Source organism: Micropterus dolomieu, linkage group LG02 (assembly GCF_021292245.1).
Source record: "Micropterus dolomieu isolate WLL.071019.BEF.003 ecotype Adirondacks linkage group LG02, ASM2129224v1, whole genome shotgun sequence".
In the NCBI taxonomy this organism is placed as follows: domain Eukaryota; kingdom Metazoa; phylum Chordata; class Actinopteri; order Centrarchiformes; family Centrarchidae; genus Micropterus; species Micropterus dolomieu.
Window position 1 is genome coordinate 28211099 of NC_060151.1, and position 22560 is coordinate 28233658.

Consider the following 22560-nt stretch of genomic DNA (forward strand, 5'->3'; position numbering starts at 1 on the left):
GGAATCATAAACCAAAAACCTGCATCATATCTTATGTGGTCATTTCAGCTGACATTAGCATATTTAAACCTAGTTCAGTGGCTGTAATATGCTACAAATGACACATATCACTCCCCTCTCCCCGCCTTTGATGTGATCAATACTGACCTCAGCGTCATAGTAGATATCTCAGGACACATGAGAAGACAGTCCCATGACTGGCACTGGCTGTTTTTGTACAGGACTATGCGTCCCTCCTCTTTCAGCATGACTTTGCCTCCTCCACCGTAGTCGGAGAGCGGCACATCCCTGACCCGGTAGGGGTTGGTGAAGAGGGTTGACACAGAGGACACTGTGTCCAACAGCCGTCCCAGGAACTGCATTGTTACCTTGAGACAAAGAGAGTAGAGAAGATTCAGACAATCTACAGCACATTCTGTAAACACATCTCTAACTGATATAAGACAAGAGGTTTGGCAGCACATGCAGAAATGTTTACTGTGGCTCTGCCTTTTTTGGCAGCTCTGTTTGGCAGCCTGTAGGATTGTTTTCAACAATAATGAATGATTTATTTTAGCCCCTAGGACAGCATGTAACCGCTCAAGAATTGCAACAGGTGTAATATCCCAGATATTACATATTATGGTTGCTGAGTCTCTAATTTGTGGTTAGATCAGTTAAGTAACGAACTATACACAATCAAAAACAACTTCCTGTTAGGTTTAGCTAATTATACTCCCCTTTTAACCAGCTGGGCTTCCACATTAGTTAACAACGTGGGCTATCTCTCAACTCTCCACTTTCTATTACACTCCAAGACCTTGTGGTGAGTATGAAAAATGAGGCTAGTCCTCATTTAAATGTTGAACAAGTGGCTCCATTCATGCTGCTCACGAGTTCCAAATTAGTCAGAATCAATTTGACATGATACCGACGCTGTCAGCGAAAATCCATTTATTTTATGTTTTTAATATAAAGATCCCAAATATTCTGAGCATCTATGCTGCTGTTAGCTGCCTATATAGCGTAAGTTAGCTAATCGCATTAACTGGTACAAACGCAGCATGTCTGTCGGTGCTTACCTGCTAGCTCTCTGCCTCTGCTGACTTCTGACAGCTACATCAACAACCGCGAGACTGCAACCGAACATGCTGAGTCTTGACTGGCGTGAGTTGATCCAATCAGAGCTCAAGAATTAGGAGACTGCTAGGTAAAAAGGGGTGGGTCAGGACACATCCACGATGCTCGGGTTTTCTTCACACTGGAAAGTCCCACCACCAAAGACAAGTCCTTTGACTGTCCAGTGAGCACCATACTTTAAAGAAGCTACAATGGTTAGTCAAAATGTTATATAAAGGTGTATATATAAACCTTCAAACATCATCAAACATCGTCAATTGAGCAAGTTAAGAAGAGTTGACTGTTCCTGATCATATGAAATAAATACATATGAATAAACATAAATATAATGAATATATATAATACATATTTCAATGATACCGGTATCTTTTACTGGGACAAGACTATAGGCCTAATAGGCACATACTAAGAGAAACCACATCATAGGGCAATTTTCAACCTACTTAATAATATATGGGACTTTAAAACAGTAAACAGCTCTTATACGTTATAAATTATTCAAAATACATGTACATTTGTTTTTCGATTATAAGCATTAGAGTTTTTAGTTATGAACCAGTTGTTGGTTCTTAAGCCATTGTAAAATACCAATAACAAACTTGACAGTAATACAAATTCAGTTTAGATTCACTTCCTTATGTGAAAGCAGCAATAGCCTACCACAAAGTAAAGATTCTTGATTCAAAATTTAACTTTTACTTTACTTTGTTTCTTTGCTTTTAATGCACAAGTGTTATCTGCAAATATCAAAGTACTTGTGATGCAGAGTGGGCCCTTTCAAAGCACTGTGTGATGTAATAATATTCTTGCATTTTTATGGCTGGTGCATTCATGCAATGATTTAGGTTATTTTAACTTTATCATTGAGCGGTCTGTTAATGTCACTATCTATTCTGAGTTTTTGCCATAATTCACAGCTTGTTTTGACATGGATCATAAAGCTGCTATCTATGCTATATAAATGTTTGTTGGAACATATATATGCTACAGCAGAGGTTTTCAAAGTGGGGGGCTCCAAAGTCCAGAGGAGGCTCAGAGAATGTAAGTGAAAAATATTAGTATTTATATTATAAATAATATTGATATTAGGTATTACAAGGTAGTTATCAAAAGGAAATTGGAATAGCCGAAATGCGTGTGATTTGGTTAAAGAGAGTTCAGAGACACAGTTTTGGGGAAGTTCACTGTCTTTCAGAATCAGAATCAGCTTTATTGCCAGGTATGTGTACACATACGAGGAATTTGACTCAGGATTGTACATTGCTCACGATGTGCTTACTCATACAATAATACCATAACACAATAACAAAATAATAATAAAATAAAATCAGACACAAACTACAGTATAGACAACACTAACAGACACACATGAACAAAACAATATAGACATACTGACAAATAGTGCAGTGATCAGAGTGCAAAGGATGCAAGAGTAAACTATTATGTACATGTTGAAGGTGGATATGATATACAGGCACACATACACATACATGCATACATGTACACAGTGTGATGGAGCATAGTGCAAAGGATGCTGGAAAAAAAAAGAACCTATGACCTTATGACCTGAGGTAGGAGAATGGTGAATAAATAAATAATAAGTGGAAACCTGTAAACCGGTGGCTGATTAGAGGCAGAGTTACTGGGTTATTGCACAGGAATTGTTCCTGACACTTTGAGTCAGAAATCAGCTGTTCATCAGAGTGATGGCTTGTGGGAAGAAACTGTTCCTGAGTCTGTTGGTTTTGGCGTACTGTGCTCTGTAGCGCCTACCAGAGGGGAGAAGCTGGAACAGGTTGTGTCCGGGGGGGGGGGGGGGGGGGGGGGCAGTGATGTTTCCAGCAGTATAAGTCCTGACTGGAGGGCAGGATGGCACCGATTATTGTTTCTGCGGTCGTGACTGTCTGTTGTAGTCTGCTCCTGTCCTTTTTGGTGGCAGATCCAAACCAGACAGTGATGGAGGTGCAGAGAACAGACTGGATGATGGCTGTGTAGAACTGGATCAGCAGGTCCTTAGGCAGGTTGAGATTCCTGAGCTGATGCAGGAAGTACACCCTCTGCTGGGCCTTCTTGATGATGGTGTCAGTGTTGGGCTCCCACTTCAGGTCCTGGGATATAGTGGAACCCAGAAACCTGAAGGATTCCACAGCAGACACAGGGCTGTTGTGTATGGTGATGGGGGGGCAGAGTTGGGGGGCTCCTCCTGAAGTCCACGGTCATCTCCACAGTTTTGAGTGTGTTAAGCTCCAGGTTGTTCTGACTGCACCAGAGAGCCAGCTGATCAACATCCCGTCTGTAGGCAGACTCGTCATCGTCCCGGATGAGGCCGATGACCGTTGTGTCGTCAGCGAACTTCAGGAGTTTGACAGATGGGTCCCCTGAGGTGCAGTCGCTGGTGTAGAGGGAGCAGAGCAGTGGGGAGAGCACACACCCCTGGGGGGCGCCAGTGCTGATAGTCCGGGTGCTGGATGTGATGTTCCCCAGCCTCACCTGCTGACTCCTGTCAGTCAGGAAGTCTGTGATCCACTGACAGGTGGAGGCTGGAACAGTGAGCTGGGTGAGTTTGGTGCTGAGGATGTCCGGGATGATGGTGTCGAACGCCGAGCTGAAGTCCATGAACAGGATCCTTGCATATGTCCCTGGAGAGTCGAGTTGTTGCAGGATGTGATGCAGACCCAAGTTGACAGCATCATCCACTGACCTGTTAGCCCTGTAGGCAAACTGCAGGGGGTCCAGCAGGGGGCCTGTAATGTCCTTCAGGTGGGCCAACACCAGTCTTTCAAAGGACTTCATGACTACAGATGTCAGGGCGACGGGCCTGTAGTCATTTAGTCCAGAGATGGAGGGGTTTTTTTGGGACCGGGATGACTGTGGAGCGTTTGAAGCAGGAGGGAACTTCACACAGCTCCAGTGATCTGTTGAAGATCTGAGTGAAGATGGGGGCCAGCTGGTCCGCACAGATTTTCAGGCAGGATGGAGACACACCGTCGGGGCCAGGAGCCTTCCTGACCTTCTGCCTTTGGAAGAGGTGGCTCACGTCCCCTTTACAGATCTTGAGTGCAGGTGAGAGGTCAGAGGTGGAAGGTGACTGTTTGAAGATGGCGTTGGAGTGGGGGAGAGGTGTGATTTTCAAACCTACAGTAGAAACCATTCAGCTCGTCTGCCAGTCGTTGAGTACCAGCAGTGTTGGGGGATGGTCTCTTGTAGTTTGTGAGTGTCCGTAGGCTTCTCCACAACGACGCAGGGTCGTTGGCTGCAAAGCTGTTATTTAGCTTTTCAGCATAGCACCTCTTTGCAGCTTTGACCTCTTTAAGCCTGATTTATACTCCTGCGTAGGGTCTACGTGCGTAGCCTACAGCGTAGCTACGCACCAGGGTTTTTGTTTGTGCGTAGCCTACGGCGTAGCTACACACGTAGCCATGCATTAATACTTGTGCGTCTGTGTGTCCTTCAATCAGCAATTACATCCCCAAACGCTAGTCGGCAGTAGCACTACAGCATCCACTGTATTGACTTTTGCCGGTCGAGCAGGCTAACTTCCCGTTTAGCACTCCGCTAACGTGAATGGGGGTAAAATTGTAAACGTGCAGCTGGTAAAGCCTTTTCAAATGTTATCAACCGAATAGATCACATTCTGATAATGTAACGAGTCATTTCGCTCGGGTTGTGACAGTCAAATATATTTTTCCACCATGTTACAGCCGCTGTTTTGGACGCTAGTAAAAGTTACTTCAAAGCACAGGCACTTCCCGTCAGCTCGGAGGCATTGCGAGGCTTCCCAGCCGACCAATCACAGAGCTTATGGCCCGCGTCGACTCAACGTGTAGTTACATTTTTGAGGAGGTGCACGTCAGGCTACGCCGTAGGTGACAGCATAGGGTAATGGGCTACGCAGAGGCTACGTCGATTTCACGCAGAAGTATAAATTGCGCTCTAGTCATTGTGTTCCTGGCCTGGTTGTACAAGACTCCCACTTCTGAAGGCCTCCTCTTTGGTCTGATGAAGCTGCCTGAGTTTCACTGTGAACCAGGGTTTTTGGTTGTTGTATGTGCGGAAGGTTTTAGTCAGCACACACATGTCCTCACAAAAACTGATGTAAGATGTCACAGTGTCAGTTAGTTCGTCCAGGTCAGTGGCTGCAGCCTCAAAAACACTCCAGTCAGTGCAGTCAAAGCAGGCCTGTAACTACAGCTTTGACTCGTTGGTCCATCTTTTCACAGTCTTTACAACAGGTTTAGCAGATTTCAGTTTTTGCCTGTGTGTCGGGATAAGATGAACCAGAAAGTGATCAGAGAGTCCCAAGGCTGCACGGGGAACAGAGTGATTGGCATCCTTTAATGTAGTGTAGCAGTGGTGTGTTAGTGTCCCTGGTGGGACACTTAATATGCTGTCTGTACTTTGGAAGTTCATGACTGAGATTTGCTTTGTTAAATCCCCAAGAACAATGAGCAGGGAGTCTGGATGTTTTTTCTCCACGTTAGTTATCTGGTCGGCCAGGTGTAGAAACGTCTCACTAACACAGGCCTGAGGTGGAATGTAAACAGCGACCATTGGGGGTGAGTGGGTGCCTTTTAAATAAGCTTTGTCTGAGCGGAGGCCCATAGTCTCAGACTTTGAAAACCCCAAGGCAACACATCCAGAAGTTTAAGACATTTTTAAGGGGGCAGTGTCATTCTTTCATCTAAACACTAAACTTGGGCCTTGCCTTTTCTATTTGGAAATACCTATATATATATCCGAGCTTCCAGTAAAATGCTGTCTCAGTTAGATTAAGCAACTTGTCTGAAAGCACATGTTACGACAGAGGCAGGGGTGTGGTTACATGGAGGTCATGTCCTCTGTTTTATGAAAATTTGTGAGTTTTAGCCACAGGTTTCAGTAACCAGACGAGAGTGTACATTCTACATTAAAAGATGGTATGGATGTTTTCATCTTCAGGTTCCATCGCTTACTATTTTATTATTTTATTTTAACTTTATCTAACGAGACAGGGCAACAACTAAATTGACTATTTAGCCTATAGGCTGTCACTCATTTTAAATAATCCATCTGTCCTTCCATCCATCAGGCCTATCTATAACAGCTTATGGATCACGGAGGGGTGACCCTGAACAGTAGTGATGGGAATTACAGCTACTTCTGATTAGATTAGAGTCAACTTTATTGTCATTATGCGGAGAATGCACGGAGCTAATGAAATGCAATTAGCTTCTGGAAATATAGCCTAGAGATTTTCCAGATGAGTGCATTTTTGCTGTCTCTTACAGTATGTACAGAGGAGTTACAATATACAGATATTATACAGTAGCACATAGCGTATGTGAATATATTATATTTTATATAGGCCTACAGTTGGTGGTTAATGTACAGTAGGCCTAACATCATGACAGAGCCAACAGAAATAAACAACCACTCACACTGACACCTAAGGGCAACTCAGAGTCACGTTTTTAAAGAATTACAAGTAAATAGAAATATCAATCCATTATGTAGGTCTATATCCACTTAGTAATAATAATAGTAATAGAAATAAACACTCTTTATTGACAGTTAACTGAATAAGATAAATGCAAATTTAAACATCAAACACCTGGGGTGGGGGGACCAAGGGCGTCACTTTGCATTAAAAAGTGGTGAGGACAGAGGGACAGAGATTATGGGTGTGAAGAGACTTCACGATATTGGGAATGAGACGAGAAGATCTTTAAACAGTGATCTGAAGATATCATTAATGTTGAGATACTGTATATGAGCGGTGGGTCTGGGGGAAATTTTGAGCATTAAACACTTAATTTCCTGCATTCTGGTAAAAGTTTCTGCACCAGTTTATGGTGGAAATGTTTTTATTTATGTAAAAGGGAACAAAAAATTCAGGTGGGCAGGTGACAATTCAAGATATACAAATATAATGGAATATAATGCAGTAAGGCTCTCATGCGTTGTGTAATGCTTTTAGATGTAGGCCTGCTGTAGATCAACATTTCTCTTTTAATATCATCCCTGCTGAGGCAACAGTGGTAGGCATGATTTAGTCTTACCGCTTCTTTTGACATGTTCACAGGGAGAGAAAGGAAAACTTGGCCAAAACGAAACTGTGTCAAGAAGTTGTTAAAGTTGGGGCTGATGGGGGCATGCACGTTTTTTGGGTCATTTTATAATCAGTAGCTTGTTTTTGTTTTTTAGCTTAGGCCTACCATACTTTTTTTAGGATGATGCACATTTTTTTCTTCTATAGCCTATTTTAATTGCATTGCATATTTTCTTATTGTGCAAATAAACCTTTCTCAGTGCATTTTCATTTGTTATTTAACATTTCTTATTGCAAGTTATATTTCAGAATATTATTTTAACAAATGATGCTTTATAAAGTGATGGGGACAAAATCAGCCATTTCAAAAAGTGGTGGGGAAACAGCGTCCCCAGTGTAAATGACATTTAAGGCAACTTATGCCGTCGGTGTTTTTAAAACCCCTACAAGGCCCCCAGGACAGAGGTGAGTCTGGAATAAAATGTGTGAATTGAATAATACCATTAGCGTTAATAATATCGTGTGTTATAGCGCCGCCTGTCATCAAACAAAGATGATGAGAGCTCTGTGAAGCGCGCGGATCTTTGCATCCTCGTGAGTGTCTTCATCGTTGCCAGGACGACCGAAGGGGCTGGCCCCGGCCACGTGACATATAGCAGGCTGGCCGTTGCTGCAGTAGTAGTGGTGTGTGTCTGCATGTGTGTCTGCTAACGTTACGTTACCTCTCGCACAGTTTGGCTGTGGTCGGCCCGAGCACACAGCGGAGCTTGGCGTCTGGAGAGAGGAAAACAGAGACAGGTAGCTTAGTTCGGGCGTGAAAGATGGAGCTCTCTGCGGTGGGAGATCGCGTTTTCGCCGCGGAAGCCATACTGAAACGCCGCGTTCGTAAGGTGAGTTACAGTCCCGCGTGTTTTGACTTCAAGCAGATGTTGGCCGCGGTCAGCACGGCAGCGCTCCGGGTCCATAGGCTCAGGGCTGTCTTCGTGAGCCTGTGCAATGCTATGGGGGCCTTGTGGTTGCTGAATGCCTCTACTTTGCTAGCTAGAAGCTAAATAACGAGGCTACCAGTCATGGCTCGTATATTCAGGCGTTAGCGGGGCAATAAAAACAGCGACACAAAGAAGGGGCTAGCTGCAGAACACGGCAGCCCAGCCGATGGGATGAGGGCAGTGCTATGAAATGGAGGGGCCCGATTTCTCTGCCAGCTAATGGTAGCTAAAAGCTATACGGCCACAGTCTGCATTTTACAGCCTGTGGGAGAGGTGTTTGTGGCACCCACATGAAAGGTTGTTGGAGACTAACGTTACTGCATTCTTCTGCAGCTTGTGAAGGATGGTTTCCAAAACATTAGTACTTGCACTCATCTACTGTTTATGAGAGAAAGGAGTTTTATCAGCCACAGTTGATGACGGCCTTCTTATAGTTTGTTATTGTTTATCAGTCTGGTAAGGTCTGTATACTGGAAAAGACCCTATAAATCATGGTAGGGTAACGTAATCTTAAATGGCTGGTATTAACCAGCGGGCCTACCAGGCCTTCAGTTGTTTCTAAATTGCCTGCCAGAACCTCATAACCACTCTTGTGAGATGTAAAACAAGCACTTGCACAAAATCAGGCATACCATATTTAGGTTTAAGACGAACTCCTCAAAGATGTTGTAGAGGTTGTCATCTTGGGGGGGGGTATGCCCTTATGTGATGTGACTTCTGTGCAAATGAAACGTAAAAATGTTTGATGCCCAGTGTTAAATATATTTGATGTTATTAAGAATTTATTTATAACTTTGAAAGCCAGGATGAGCTCACATCAAGATGAGAACAAATGCGAAGAAGTCCCCTACTACAAGTACAATTTCTTCATTGAAACATAATCAAGTTCAAATATGACATTTGCCAGACTAATATAGACCCTGTCAAGGAGTCTGCAGGACTGAAACAGGGTTAAATTTAATGAAGTGGTGGTGTGTTGCTTGAGAAGCATGCAAGATTTTGTTTTGTGTAAAGGACGCACAGCAAAATCCCAGTAACTCCCAAATGTAGATTAGCCAACAACTGAGCAGCGAAAAGGATGCTGCTGCAAAACTCTTGGCCCTGTTTTTGTAATCCACCATCTGCCCTTTCTTGCAGGGACGACTTGAATACCTGGTAAAATGGAAAGGATGGGCAATGAAGTAAGTGCTTCTTAACTTTGACTTAAATGAAAATTGACATCTCTGTATTTTTAAAAGTGAGGATTTGTGTTGTGCTGTTTTTAATGTTCTTTAATCTCACATTAAACTGAAAATGTGGATTAAACCCTTCCTGGTTTAAAAAAAAAAAAAAAAAGTGTTCTTGTGTGTTTTCTTCATGTTGCTCCATCTTTGTTTAGGCACAGCACTTGGGAGCCAGAGGAGAATATTCTGGATGACAGACTGATAATGGGCTTTGAGCAAAAGTGAGTAAAGACAGTTTATAATGACAGGTCATACTCTGTGTGAAACTCATAACTTCAAATTTTTAAAGCTTGTCCAATTTATTTGTTTCTCTTCTTTTTCTTAATTTTAAACTTTGTTTTATGTCCTTAATTTACATAAACTCCCATGTATCTTACTTTAAGTAGTACTGTTTCCTTGCTTCCGCTTTTACCCCATCTGCTTGTGTTTTTACATTCCTCCTTCTCTTCTTGATTGTAAAACATCCATCTGAGCTGATGTTCTTTATATCTGCTGCCAAGCAACTTGAAAGCCTTGTGCTGCTAACAGAGTAGATGGTTACAGTAAATGAAAACGGACGCCATTAAAAACGGGACACAGAGAGAGACACATCAAATGGAAACTTCAGCTTCAAATGTTGTCTGTGCCCGACTGCTCTACTTTCACACACCCACAGCTTTCATCTCTATCTTCTGTTATGATTTGTTATTTTTGCTCTCATTGTGGTGTTCTTTTTTTTTTTTTGTTGTCTTTTTTTTTTTTGACTGTTTTTACTTTTGAAATGTATATTGTTGCAACTGTCATTTCCGTCTTTATAGGGAACGGGAACGGGAATTGCATGGGCCGAAGAAACGGGGGCCAAAACCCAAAAACTTTGTCATGAAGGTAAAAGTTTTTTTATGACTTTTATTATTTTTGTATGTAACGTATGAAGATGAGACTCAAATGGTATTTTATGAATACACAAAACACATCAGCTGTGATTGAAAAGTCAGTTGTGCAAAGCTGAAAACAAGCTTTCTAGTGACAGTTTATAGTTTTTACAACCTTTTTAACTGGAAATTATAGCATACTGGTAATTGTAACCATAATTTATTGATCTGTTTCATTGTGATCTTCTTGCATACTATTGCTCTGGAAGCAGCACGTTATAGGAAAGTGGAAAGTTCTGTTTGTGATTTCTGCTGTATGAATAAGTTCACCCTACTGGAAGCAGGTTTTCTTACTTGTTTGAAGTCTTGAAGTTCTAATCATTTTACTTGGACGGTAATGACCACAGTAACAAAATAGATCTCTCTTTATTACATACATTGTTATTCATAATTTATTCACAAATATTTAACACCTATTCAGAAAGTTACTGATTAAGGGCCCGTAAATACTGCTTAATATTCCCACTAAGCATTGATTTGGTGATTTGCAAGTAAAAAAAAACTACAATAAAAAAGCTCATACTCTTGCAAAAATGGTTTCTTAATTCTTAATCATCTCCCTTAGGCTCGTGCTCAGAAAGGAGGGACCAGCAGCCGAGCCTCAAATGCCCGCCAGACTCCGTCACACTCCTCTACATCCACTTCCAGCCAAGCAACTCCTTCCTCCTCCGCTTCGCCTCATCATTTAGCATCTTCGTCCTCCTCTTCCTCAACCTTGGCACCCACTCCTAAACTCAATTCGCTTGCAGCCACCCATAAGCTGAAGAAAGACATTCACCGTTGCCACCGGATGTCCAGGCGCCCTCTTCCCCGTTCAGACCCCATGGCGGCCGCCTTCTCCAACCCCGGTGGCTTCCCCTCGCGCCCGCATGTTTCTCCTTTCTCTGAGACTGTCCGCATCCTCAACCGTAGAGTCAAACCCCGGGAGGTCAAGAGGGGTCGGATCATCCTCAACCTGAAGGTCATTGACAAGCCAGGTAGGGGTGGTGCAGCCGCAGGCAGCAGGAATATTACAGCAGGACGCCAAAACATCCCTTCCCGCAATCGCATCATTGGGAAGAAAGGAGAGGCACCCTATAGACCTTTCCAGCCCCCTCTGAAGATGCTGGGCTTCCCGATGTACGGGAAGCCGTTTGGGCTGCAATGTGGAGGCCCTTTGCCCTTTCCCTCCCACCCAGGGTCATGCTCCAGCACAGGGGCCAGAGACACCCACTCCACTTCCTCCCAGTACCAGTCACCTCCTTCTCCTTCCAGCTCCAGCGGCTCTGAAGGAAAATCTCCTGCCAATGCTTCAGCTACTCAGTCCCAGCCAACCACCGGAGCTTCATCTTCCAGCGAGGGTCCCAAGTCCAGTAAACCTCAGACAGAGACCAAGAAGGGTGAGGGCGCCAAGCTGCCTGCTCCTCCCACGTCCTCAGATGCAGCGTCCGCATCTCCCTTCCTCCCCTCCTCACCCTGTTCTTCTTTGGAAGATGAGGAGGAGGAGGACCTCTCGGTCCCCCCAGAGGGAGGTAGGAAAACTCCTCGCCAACGCAGGGCTAAACACCAGCTGCCCGCCGCCCCTTCCTCTGTCACCCCTGGGGACCAGAGCTCTGCCCCCGCCGAACCCCGAAGGGTTCCCGCCGAGGGAGACCCCGACTGGCACCCTGAAATGGCTCCAAGCTGCAAGGATGTGGTGGTCACTGACGTCACCACTAACCTCGTCACTGTCACCATAAAAGAGTTCCCCTCCCCTGCCTCCGGCCCCGCCTCACCCTCCCCTAGCCCTGAAGAGGCCTCCTCTCCTCCCCCGGGCACCACCTCTGATGACCCCTCTCCACCCAAGCCATAAGAGATCAGATGTTATGAAGTCGATTGCCATTAATGATGAATGAAAAAAATATCATACCAGTGTTGCCACGTCAGCTTCCTCCTACCTTTTCCTTAAAGGTTTGTCCATATTTGTGTAACCATTAATGAAATGTAATGTATCTTAATACCGCCCAGCTATTGAAAAGTAAAAAAAGAGCATATTTTTTTTAAAAGAAGAGTATACATTCGAAAAGGGGCAGCTAATATGCCCTTCTTGTCACTTAAATCGCCATATTTTGTCGACTTGCACAGCACTGGCTCTTTGAAGCAGACTTGGATGTAAATGGTATTTGTTTTCTTTCACTTGCTTCAGACATGCTGAGTTCAGCTTGTTTGGTGTGATTTTTAAAAAAAAAAAGGAAAAAAAAGTGAAAGGCTCAACCATCTGGTGTGTGGGGTGAGCCCTTAACAAGCACACTTGGTGTATGTAAAGAAATAAATACTCTTTAGATTCAGGCCCTGCTGTGAAGGATGTTATTGACAGCCTTCAGGTGTTATGCCAATCTCCTGACCCTCCACCACCCCTTATATCGGAAGTCCAGCTTGTTAATGATAAATGAGGTGACGTGTTTTTGCACTTAACACAGTTGGACTCATATATTGCATCAATACAGCGAGGTAAATGCAATGCACTTGACTGCATCGAAAAACGACCTATTTTATGTAGTTCATCAATTTTTCAAGGCCTTTTCCTCTCTTTCTTGAACGCACATGCATATATATACAGTGTGAGTATTTATATGCACGCACAACCTTAAAAGCTGCAAAAGAATATACAAAAACAATAATTATTAAGTTATTGCTTTCCTTGTCGTCTTTCCCTGCTTGCCTTGTTTTCTCACAAACCCACCACCTTCTACAACTCTGTGACGTCCACCAAGACTCTAAACTGGCCTGCATTTAGTTGTAAAAATGTTTTCTTTATGCCAGATCTGGACCATATAACTTTCAGTTTGTCAAGGTCTAGAAGGTCCATGAGCAGAACACAGTTCAGGCTGAAGCCAGCAACCACATGCAGCTAAAAATACCAGTTACCTTTGAGCTGCTTGGCAGGTGGTTAAAGCCTGTGTAACGTGTATCCAGGCAGTTTTGGCTTCTAAAAATCAATAGCGACTGGTAGGTTTGTCTGTTTACCTTCCACTTTGGCAGGTAGAGCAAACAGCTTTACACCCTGCTTTGGTCCTTTGGATGTTGCTGGTCAGTCTTTTAGCTAACAGTACTTTTTTAGTAGCTCCAAAAAAAAGTGGTTCATGTAGCATTGGTTCTGTCTCTTCCTGCTACCCATTTCAGGCTAGAGGAACCAGACAAAGCCAGGAATTTGAGGACAAAGGGCATCCTTTTTTCTGTCAACTTGTTCACTAACTTTCTATTAGGCATTGTAATGTTACTCTGCCAGTTTCTTTTGGATATATCATATAAATATCGTATATATACAGAAATGCAATATATACACCTTTTCAGGCTGAATTATGTTGACACAGTTTCAGCTTTTCTCTCATTTGAAATAACATGCAGGTTTGTCTCTCAAATTTCAGCCACTGTCTGTAGAAATGTTGCTTGCATTGAGAAAACCTATTTCTTTGTGCGTTGCAGGTTTGCCACTTGCTACAAAATGGGTTATTGTTGTTTTTTTTTAAATTTTTGTTTTTTTCTCCAAGTGAAAATCAGTGACACTTTAATTAGCACAGTCCACAAATTTCTGCATAAAGGGTTAAGAGTAGCAATAACGTTTTTCTTCCCTGCTCAGGTCTCTGTGAGCAAGGCACCAGGTCGTGGCTCTACACCCTAACCTTTGACCAGGTAATTTCCTTACTTGTGGTTACACAGTGCTCTTAATCACATGCAGAGGAACCATGAGGAACAGGACCCAACCATGCTCAAACATGAAAAACGTCCTCTCTTGCCGCTGGTTTCTCTTGGGGGAAATTTGCCTCAAGACAAATTATCTTTTGTCTGTGGTTGATAAATGTATCTACTCTGTACTTTTCCAGCCACTTTATCAAGTTACAATTGATCAGATGCTTCTTTTTTTTTATTGTCCCAGTTGACCAAGTCTTTTGTTTCCTCTCTTGCTCCTTTTGCCTGTCACCAAGGCAAAAACTATGACTAATGACCTGTTGTTTTCTGACCAGAGAGCAAAGGATGTTGACACAGGATTTTGTTTTCTCCGGATACACCAGGTGTGCGGTCTTTTTCACTGCTATCATGTTAGTCAGAAAGTGTGTGGTTGTCTGGTGGTTAGAAAAAGATGTGATCCATCGCTCACTTGTTCTTGACTGCAAATCTCCCGAGCTCAGTCCCTGCAGGGTGTTTCCAGCTACATGCCTTGAAAGTGTTTAAAGTTTTTGACCTTCAAGTGTACCTGAGATACTTCAAAAGAAACCTGGCCCTTTTATACACAGACTCTAAACCATTTTCTGGAGCAGTCTACTCTTTCTAGACCTTCCCAGACCTTGGCTCTTACTCTGGTGTACCTGTATGTTACAATATTGAAAAATCTTCCGCATGTGTTGCCTTCTAGCTGCTCCGTTCAACCCAGCCGCACTCCAGGCAACGTTTACCTCGTCTTACTCAGCTCTTACATGCTAAAAAAAACAAACAAACAAAAAAAAAAACTTCCTTACCTGCCATGACTTGGGTGGTAAAGATTACAATGTTGCAAACAGTAATGACCTTGATAAGCTTCAGATGTCTCATTTTCCAAAGGTGCAAGCGCATCGCTAAAGTCTTTGTTAACACAGACGAGGAAGATGTCGCCTCCTCTCCTGTCATGTACTGAATGGTTCTAGTTGTTGTCAATACTGTTTCAGTACTCTCATAGGTTACACGTGGAAGGATTTATTCCAAAATGACACATCCATTATATGAAGGAAAAATGTGAATCCTATGATATGCTCTAGCTTAAATTCAAATTGAGATACTTAACTTTAAATCCTTATTTGACAAAGCGAAAACAGACTTGAGTCCTCTATATTTTTCAGAAACCAATGAAGGATTATTTTCTTCTCCAAATGGATATATCATGATTTGGAATAGATTTTTTTTTTTTTGATTTTTTTATTTTTTATTTTCATCTACTATATCTTTAAGTGGTGGATAGAAGTGACTCTTGCGGTTGGTAGATTTGTAAGGTATTTAGGCTGCTAGATGATGTTTCCAAAAGTTGATCGCAATGTTTTTCTTCTCTCTTTCTCATATGGGGTAGCACAACTCAACTTAGTGGCCTATCTTTCAACCAAATAGGGCTCTTGATTTTATTATTTGATGGTTTTTAAGCCTTTTTTCCCCTTTTTAAATTGTTTTACATTTATATGTGATGTAATTTTGAGTGCTAGATTTATTTGGCACTAATTGGATAAAAAGAAGGATTCTTGTTTAAATGTATCCATAAAGATGCTTAATGATTTTAAAATTGTGCTTTTTAAGCCTTTTTTCCCCTTTGTACTGTACTTTAATACTTTTTTTTTGGAAATATGCATAATGTTAATGTGATGCTGTTTATTTGAATGCTATTTTTTAATAGTCCAATATGGGTTTGATCAGAAGGCAAACTCTGATTTTTAATGTGTCAAGACTGCAGTTTTGTCTGGTTTAATGCTAATATGAATTATGTACATTGTATTGAAGGTAATGATGAGGAGGTGGAGGATATGATGACATTGTAATGTATCTGAACTTCTGAAGCATGTTTTGCAAACCCTTATTGTACAGATTATGTATTCAGTGTCATGTTACTTGTCACTATTGTTGCTTTCTGTGTCTGTTTCTTGTACAAGGCTTTGAATTAAAAGCTCTTTAAAAAGCAGTTTGCTTTATTGTACTTTTTCAGCTGTCGTCATTTTTTGGTGCCTTTGTATGGATTTAAGGGGTGAAGTGGGGGACCTGTTCTAAAGATGGTTGTGATAAGTGTAGGAATGAAAGTCTTTATGCAATTTCCTTGCAATAGAAAATTTAAATATATAAGCCATTTTTAATTAAAAATGTCACATGTTTACAATCTCAATTTACCATAAAGCAAGAGAAATGCAAGATAAAACCATTTAAGCACTCTTTCATCTGTATCAGAAACAAGTTCACACAGAAGGCGATCACCTACATACACAGTTGAGCAGTAGGCCTATTGCAGCAGGAAGAGAGAATTATCCTGCTTTAGTATGTCATCTGTAAATACCACTGTATCCTAATAACCAATAATGTGCCGAAAAATAGACTGACTGCACATTTTTTGCATCTAAAATATATAAATAACTTAAATCCACCTTGAAGCTACAATTATTGACATTTTGGCCACTTGGGGGCAGAACAACAAACTGGAAACGCAACACTTCTACACATCAAACTGTTGCACCAAATGTGTTAGCAAATAGTTGCCTATTTGCACATTGAGTAGACACAGACCAACATTAGTATTCATTTGGAGTCATGTTAGTATTAGAGTCATGTTTCAGGACGCTTAGATTCATTCTCTGTTTAGCTCTGTTGTTGGTCTTCCAACTCCCGAGGTAAGTATTTGGCCCTTAAGCTGCTAAATGTCCCACTATGTTCACCTGCTGGTGGCTAAAGTGTCTGTATACCATTTGGTGCTGAGCAGGTAGTGTCCAGTAGGGCTATTAGAGTTTTTTAGCTGAGGAAAAACTGCTGCTGTGGTTGGAAACAAGGTTGACAAGACGTAGATTGAACGTAAAACAACAAAAAAGGGCCTAAGATACTCCCTTTGTCTGTGGGTAACTGTAGAGTCAGGTGACAGTTGTCTTCCTATTCCTGCTGTGGTTCCCAAATTTCCCACAGAGAGGCGCTGTTGAGCTTTGATGCGTTCACGGGTGCCCTAGCATAGCATCCTCTGTGTTTTCTGAGGGATGGTGAAGGCTGGGGTGATATTAAGGTCACCACTTTTGATGCTGTGATGAATACATACATCTAGTTCAAACAGCTATCTCGTTTTCCACAGGCAGTGTTTTATTTTTCTTCTGTTCACACTGTTCTGTAATGGATGTAAACAGAAGAGAGACAGACAGAGAGAGGGAGGCAATATAGTTCCATTGTCACTTTTTTCTTTGCCCCCTCTATTTCTCTCTCATATCTATTTCCTCCCTGGCAGGATACCTCATGAGTTTACGAGCCAGATGGAACTAAAATAGTCATCGTGGTTTGAAACGAGTGGCCCACATCTGTGTGTGTGTTTGTGTGTATGAGCGTGCAACATCAGCCACCTCTGGAGATTACACACAATCCAGGTTTCTCTTCCAGCTTCATTCCAATCTGAGTATTTTCATGTGCTATTTGTTCCTTAGCAACCTTATTAGTTCCTTCCTGAGTTTGACTTGAGGACTAAAAATCACCACTTTCATGACTTTCTTAAACTGTTACATTCACACATTTTAAGAAGATAGTTTAATTATTTTTTGGGAAATACACTTGCTTTCTTGCAGAAAGTTAGATGAGAAGATTGATAAACCACTCGCATGTCTCTCCGGTAAATATGATGCTTCCACCAGCAGCTGGTTAGCTTTGCTTTGCATAAAGACAGGAATCAATTAGTTTGGCTTCACATGAAACTTGCAAGCACCTCCAATGCTCTCTAATTAACACATTATCTCATACAGAAACCAAAGTGTGGGGGGAAAAAAGTGTGTTGTGGTTTTATAGGAGGTAATCTATATTTCTGTTAAAAGATGCCAATTGTGGTCCATGGCAGATTCAAACTAATGTCCTAACTCGATAAATTACAAGTCGAACAATCTCGTTGCAGACCTTAGAAGAAGACAAGTAAGAGCTAAGGAAGAAGAAGAAAGATGAATGAAGGATGAAAGATTTTTTTTCTTAGCAGTTTTCCAAACATAACAATCTTTTCACTCTAACTGCCGGTGGAAAGTTTGTTTAGATGTCTCATATTGACACCAAATCTTGTTTTGCAACGTTATGTCAGGAGAAAAACTCAAATTTCTAAAACATCAGTCCTTCAGAATCAAAGAGCAACAGCTTCCCTGTAGACTTGCTTTGAAATTTAGCAATCTTCTATGAGAAATGAATCAGAGGAGGAAGAAACAGAGTTTTCTGCACCATGTAGTTGCCTTAATAGTTTAAAGTGCAGTGCGGTCACAAGACATGGTTTGCACCAAGGATGCATGCCAGTTGAGTTGTGGTCCATGACTTTTGTCCAGACTGAAACATATAAACAACTATTGGATGAATTGCCATGAATTTGAATACAGACATTCATGTCCCGCTCAGGATGAATTGTAACTTTGGTGAGACTTTTCATCTAGGACACCCATCAGCTCAAAACTATGATTTGTCCAATACTTTGGTTCATGGTCAAATACCTGAAAACTAATGACATTCAGCCTCAGCTAGTCAGTTATACTTTGTATTTGTGCTAATTAGTAAATATTAACATGCTAACACACAGATGGTGAACCTGGTAAACATTATCTGTAACATTTGCATGTTAGTGTTGTTATTGTGAGCATTTTAGCATTTATTTCAAAGTGCCACAATGCGTACAGCCTTACAAAGCCTCTAGCATGATTGTCAACTTGTTCAGTTTTGAAAGACTACGTTCTACTGTTGTCATGTAAAGTTTTTGAAATGTATTGTGGGAAATGTACAAAGTGAAGTGGGTTAAGTGCGTTCACCACAAAGAGGAGTTTGGCATTTCATCACAAAAGAATCTCCTGGTATTAATTATATATCACAGATTCATATCTTGGGTTAGGCTTTGTGTGGATGGAGCTTTCTTTTAACGTTGTGCTAATTAGAAGATTTGCTTCCCTGATTGGCAGTAATGTGCCTTTTCCCAGGGATGGTGAAGCACCCTGCTGAGAGAAGATCCTTCCCGCATTGCATGTCTGTGTTTAATTTGGACTAATATCAAGAGCAAACTTTCTAAAAGTGGTTTATCCGCCCTGTGAAGAAAAGCTTTTGAGTGAAGATGTTTGTTTGTTGAACAAGGCCACAGAGGACCACCCTGTCAGGGTCAGATCATTTCATGTCAGTGCTAAGTTTATTCAGCACCATCTCTTGGGGAAAGCGTGCTCTTCCTCCTACTCAGCTCCCAGCTTTCAGTGTTTTTCCTTCTTCTTCTTCTTCTGCTCTACAATATCTCTACTTCCTTTCTCTACCTCTAAACTGACTGTATGACCTGTTTTTTATTATTGTCATTTCTGTGAATACATGCAGGCTGCAGATACTGTGTGCATGACAAGGTAAGATTATTTCAACGCCAGGTATGCCAAATGTTGTCATTGTGTGTGTGTGTGTGTGTGTGTGTGTGTGTGTAAAGGGTGCATGAGTGAGGTATGTGCACTGTACATTTGTACGACTTGGCTGTTCTTAAGCTGGTTTTAGTTTTCAGTTTTCAGTTTATTTCAAAATGTTTGCATTGATGTTTCTCTGATAGATTTTATTTATATTCGCAAAATTTAAAGGTTCTGTGTGTGTTTTTTTTAGGAGGATCTATTGACAGAAATGCAATCTAATACCCCAAACTACGTTTTCAGTGTCAGTTTCAGCTTCTTATGCTGGCTTGGAAAGTGAGAGGTGAGCAGTGACTGACGGTGCATTCATGTGGTGCCGGAATATTCACAATATTTTTTCCTCCTTACATCTTTATTGCAAAAAGAGAATTATTAACTTGTAGGCTACATGAGACATAAAGAAGTATGCAGAACTATGATTTGTGCAAAATCACGTATTGCATATGCATATTTTGCAAATGTAATTTTTAATATGGTTATAACCAGTGCTTAATTTGTGCCGGAGCTAGCTGGAGCGCCGCTACTGCGACTGTTAGCTATACTATCACCTCTAAAGTGCGCTGCGTCACTACACTGCCCTTCTACATAAGTAAAATCCAAGATTTCATCCAGCCTAGTAGAGTAAGTCTGATGGATTTCCTTATTTACTGTTTGATTTGGTAGCTAATAATGGTTTCTGTTTGCCCTTTATAACAATGTGCAGGTACGCCATGTGTTTTTAATAATTCATAATTTGATCATAAATTATTAATTAATTATTTTCGGTGGGCGGCACATTTCACACGCTCCGGCACCTAATAATTTACAAATTAAGCACTGGTTAGAACGGTTAGTTTGCTGTCCATGTAGAGTGAACTAGATGTCTGTGTGTTGTTTATATGCTCTGATAATGCTAATCTAACACATCTTTGTACTAGCATCCATGTTGATTCCACATTCAGACTTAAGAGCACATGAACACACACTGATGTTGGAAGACAGACTTCACAACTCGGGAAATGGGACCATCCGAGGGGCATGTGAATGCACCATGTGCCGCTGGTTGCAACTCGAAACCTCACCACTAGATGCCACTAACATTTACACACTGAACCTTTAAAGTGTCTCTTCAAATCAAAATCTTGTGTAAAATACATTTGGATTTTAATTAATATGAATACATGCCATGCACACACAAAATCACACATTGGTTGCACTGTCTCATTTTATGCTTCACCCTCTTCACTGAGGCTACCCTCTCTGTTCTCTCTTTTTCTACCACACACGCGCACACGCACACGCGCACACACGCACACACACACACACACACACACATAGCACAGCACACATTGATCCATCACCGCCTTGTTTGTTCAAGCTGCTGCTGGAGGTTCACCTCTGCTCTGACTGGCGCATGCCCACAGCCTCGCCCCTCCTCTCCATACGGTCCCCATGGTAACGCACGGAGGAGAGCAGCTTAGCAACACGGAGAAGGAGAGGGAGCATCTCTGGTCCAGACAGCGCGGTGCCATCAATATTAGGCTACACACGGGGGGGCGTCAAGAGGAAAACAGCATCGAATCTGGCAAACATCTTCTGTGCGTAAGTGCCACATTTCTACAGCAAACACCTCTGGCTGTTAAACTGAGGTGTCAGCGTGAGTCTAGTTCATGACTAACTAGATCGTGGTTATAATCGGGTGATGCAGTCTTCCTACACGCTGCTGTATGGAGTGATGCTGCTCTTTGTAGCCTGTTAACAGCCTGAAAAGAAGAGATTTTTCTGTTTCCAGGTGTGTAGCCTATACGTGTCAGTCTTTTAAACTGAGCCGTAACATTTTGCTTCGGTCTCCACAGTCATAATGAAGTTCGTGGTGGTGCTTGTGGGAGCGGGCACCCTGGCCTTCCTCGGCGCGGTCATCTGCATCATCGCCAGTGTTTATCCCCGGAAACGCGCCGTGCCCATCAGCGACAACGGCACCCTGACATCGGAGACGCTGCTCCAGCCCCTGGAGCCCGGATCGGTGGCTCATGCCGGGCCGCTGGGCGCTCTACACGGCGCCGAGTCTTACGGTGGAGGGGACGGGCTCGGCGGCATCGGCCTGGAGGTCCCCACTCTGAACGAGCTGAACCTCGGGGAGGAGACAGGCGGTGGGTCCGCGAAACAGTTCAGCTTCAGTCGGTTGATCTGCACACCTGTACCGGTCGGAGAATGCAAGACCAAAGATCTAAGGCAGCGGCGACAACAGCAGCAAGCGGACGACCCGCTGTACGGAGCCGGGGATGAAGACTGGACGTATCTCCGGACCACCGCGGAGGAGCTTCGGCAGACTGTCTTGCAGCAGAACGACCAGATCCTCATGGACCATAGGACCATCCGGGAGTTGACGGGGAAGCTGAGTGAGTGTGAGAGCGGCCTGGAGGACGAGAAGAACGTCCCGGAGCGGAGCATCGGGGTCTGGAGCGGCAATCGCCGCGTCATGGCCGGGGATGATGTCAGTTCTTCCGCCGCGGCGCAGCTGCAGACGGCGCGTGCCGTGGAGGAGCTTGCCAGGGCCATCATGGATCTGAAGGACCGCATTGAGAAACTCGAGGTAACCGCATGGAAAGATACTGAGCCAAACTTTGGCAAAACCTGTTGTTCTTGCTCTTCACCCTCCTGTTTGAGTTTTGTTTGTCAGCAGGAGATTTGGACTGATACTCAAATTATGAATTAGCCAGATGAGTCAATGTCCAGTGACTAAATTTAGCCTTTGTCTGATCCATTAAAAAGCTATTAAAATAATGGCAGTGAGAGGTTTAAAGGCCTGTGCAGTGGCATCTATGTTCATTATCTTAGCTGCCCTGATCTTTCTTCCAACACCCGCCCTTCCCCCTTTTTCCTTCCCTCCCTCTTTTATCTTCACCTCACCTCTGCTCTGACAAGTAACTCCTGACACAGGCGCTCCTTATGTCTTGCTCACGCTCCACATGGACCCATGGGAAATCATTCCACCTGCTGGCCCTCACACACCTCTGTAGGCTACCCACCCCCACCCGTCGTGTCAGCCGCCTCTACCTCTGCATCCGACAGCAGGATAGAGACATAAATAAAAGATGAAGCTGGCTGGACAGGAAAGAGGGTGGGGGGTTGAGGGGAATCAGGTTCTCCGCTGAGATTGAGACATATAGGCAGGCTTATAACCACACACACACACACACACAC

At 42.8% G+C, this 22560-nt stretch overlaps 2 protein-coding genes across 4 annotated transcripts in view; both read left to right on the top strand.

The window, feature by feature from the left end:
- grin2ca (glutamate receptor, ionotropic, N-methyl D-aspartate 2Ca) overlaps window positions 1-22560 on the top strand; it is a 61324-nt gene that overhangs the window by 21512 nt on the left and 17252 nt on the right. The window lies entirely within an intron of this gene.
- Window positions 7791-15926, top strand: cbx6a (chromobox homolog 6a). Of its 3 annotated transcripts, XR_006822733.1 has the most exons (7): window positions 7791-8037; window positions 9274-9317; window positions 9515-9580; window positions 10157-10223; window positions 10836-12199; window positions 13869-13921; window positions 14254-15926. XR_006822733.1 is itself a non-coding variant. In XM_046036848.1 (5 exons), the coding sequence occupies exons 1-5, from the start codon at window positions 7969-7971 to the stop codon at window positions 12099-12101; spliced, it is 1512 nt and encodes a 503-aa protein (XP_045892804.1). In that variant the 5' UTR covers window positions 7791-7968; the 3' UTR covers window positions 12102-15926. The 3 variants fall into 3 exon arrangements, 1 of the variants encoding a protein (XP_045892804.1); XR_006822732.1 differs by having other exon boundaries at window positions 13869-15926; XM_046036848.1 differs by having other exon boundaries at window positions 10836-15926.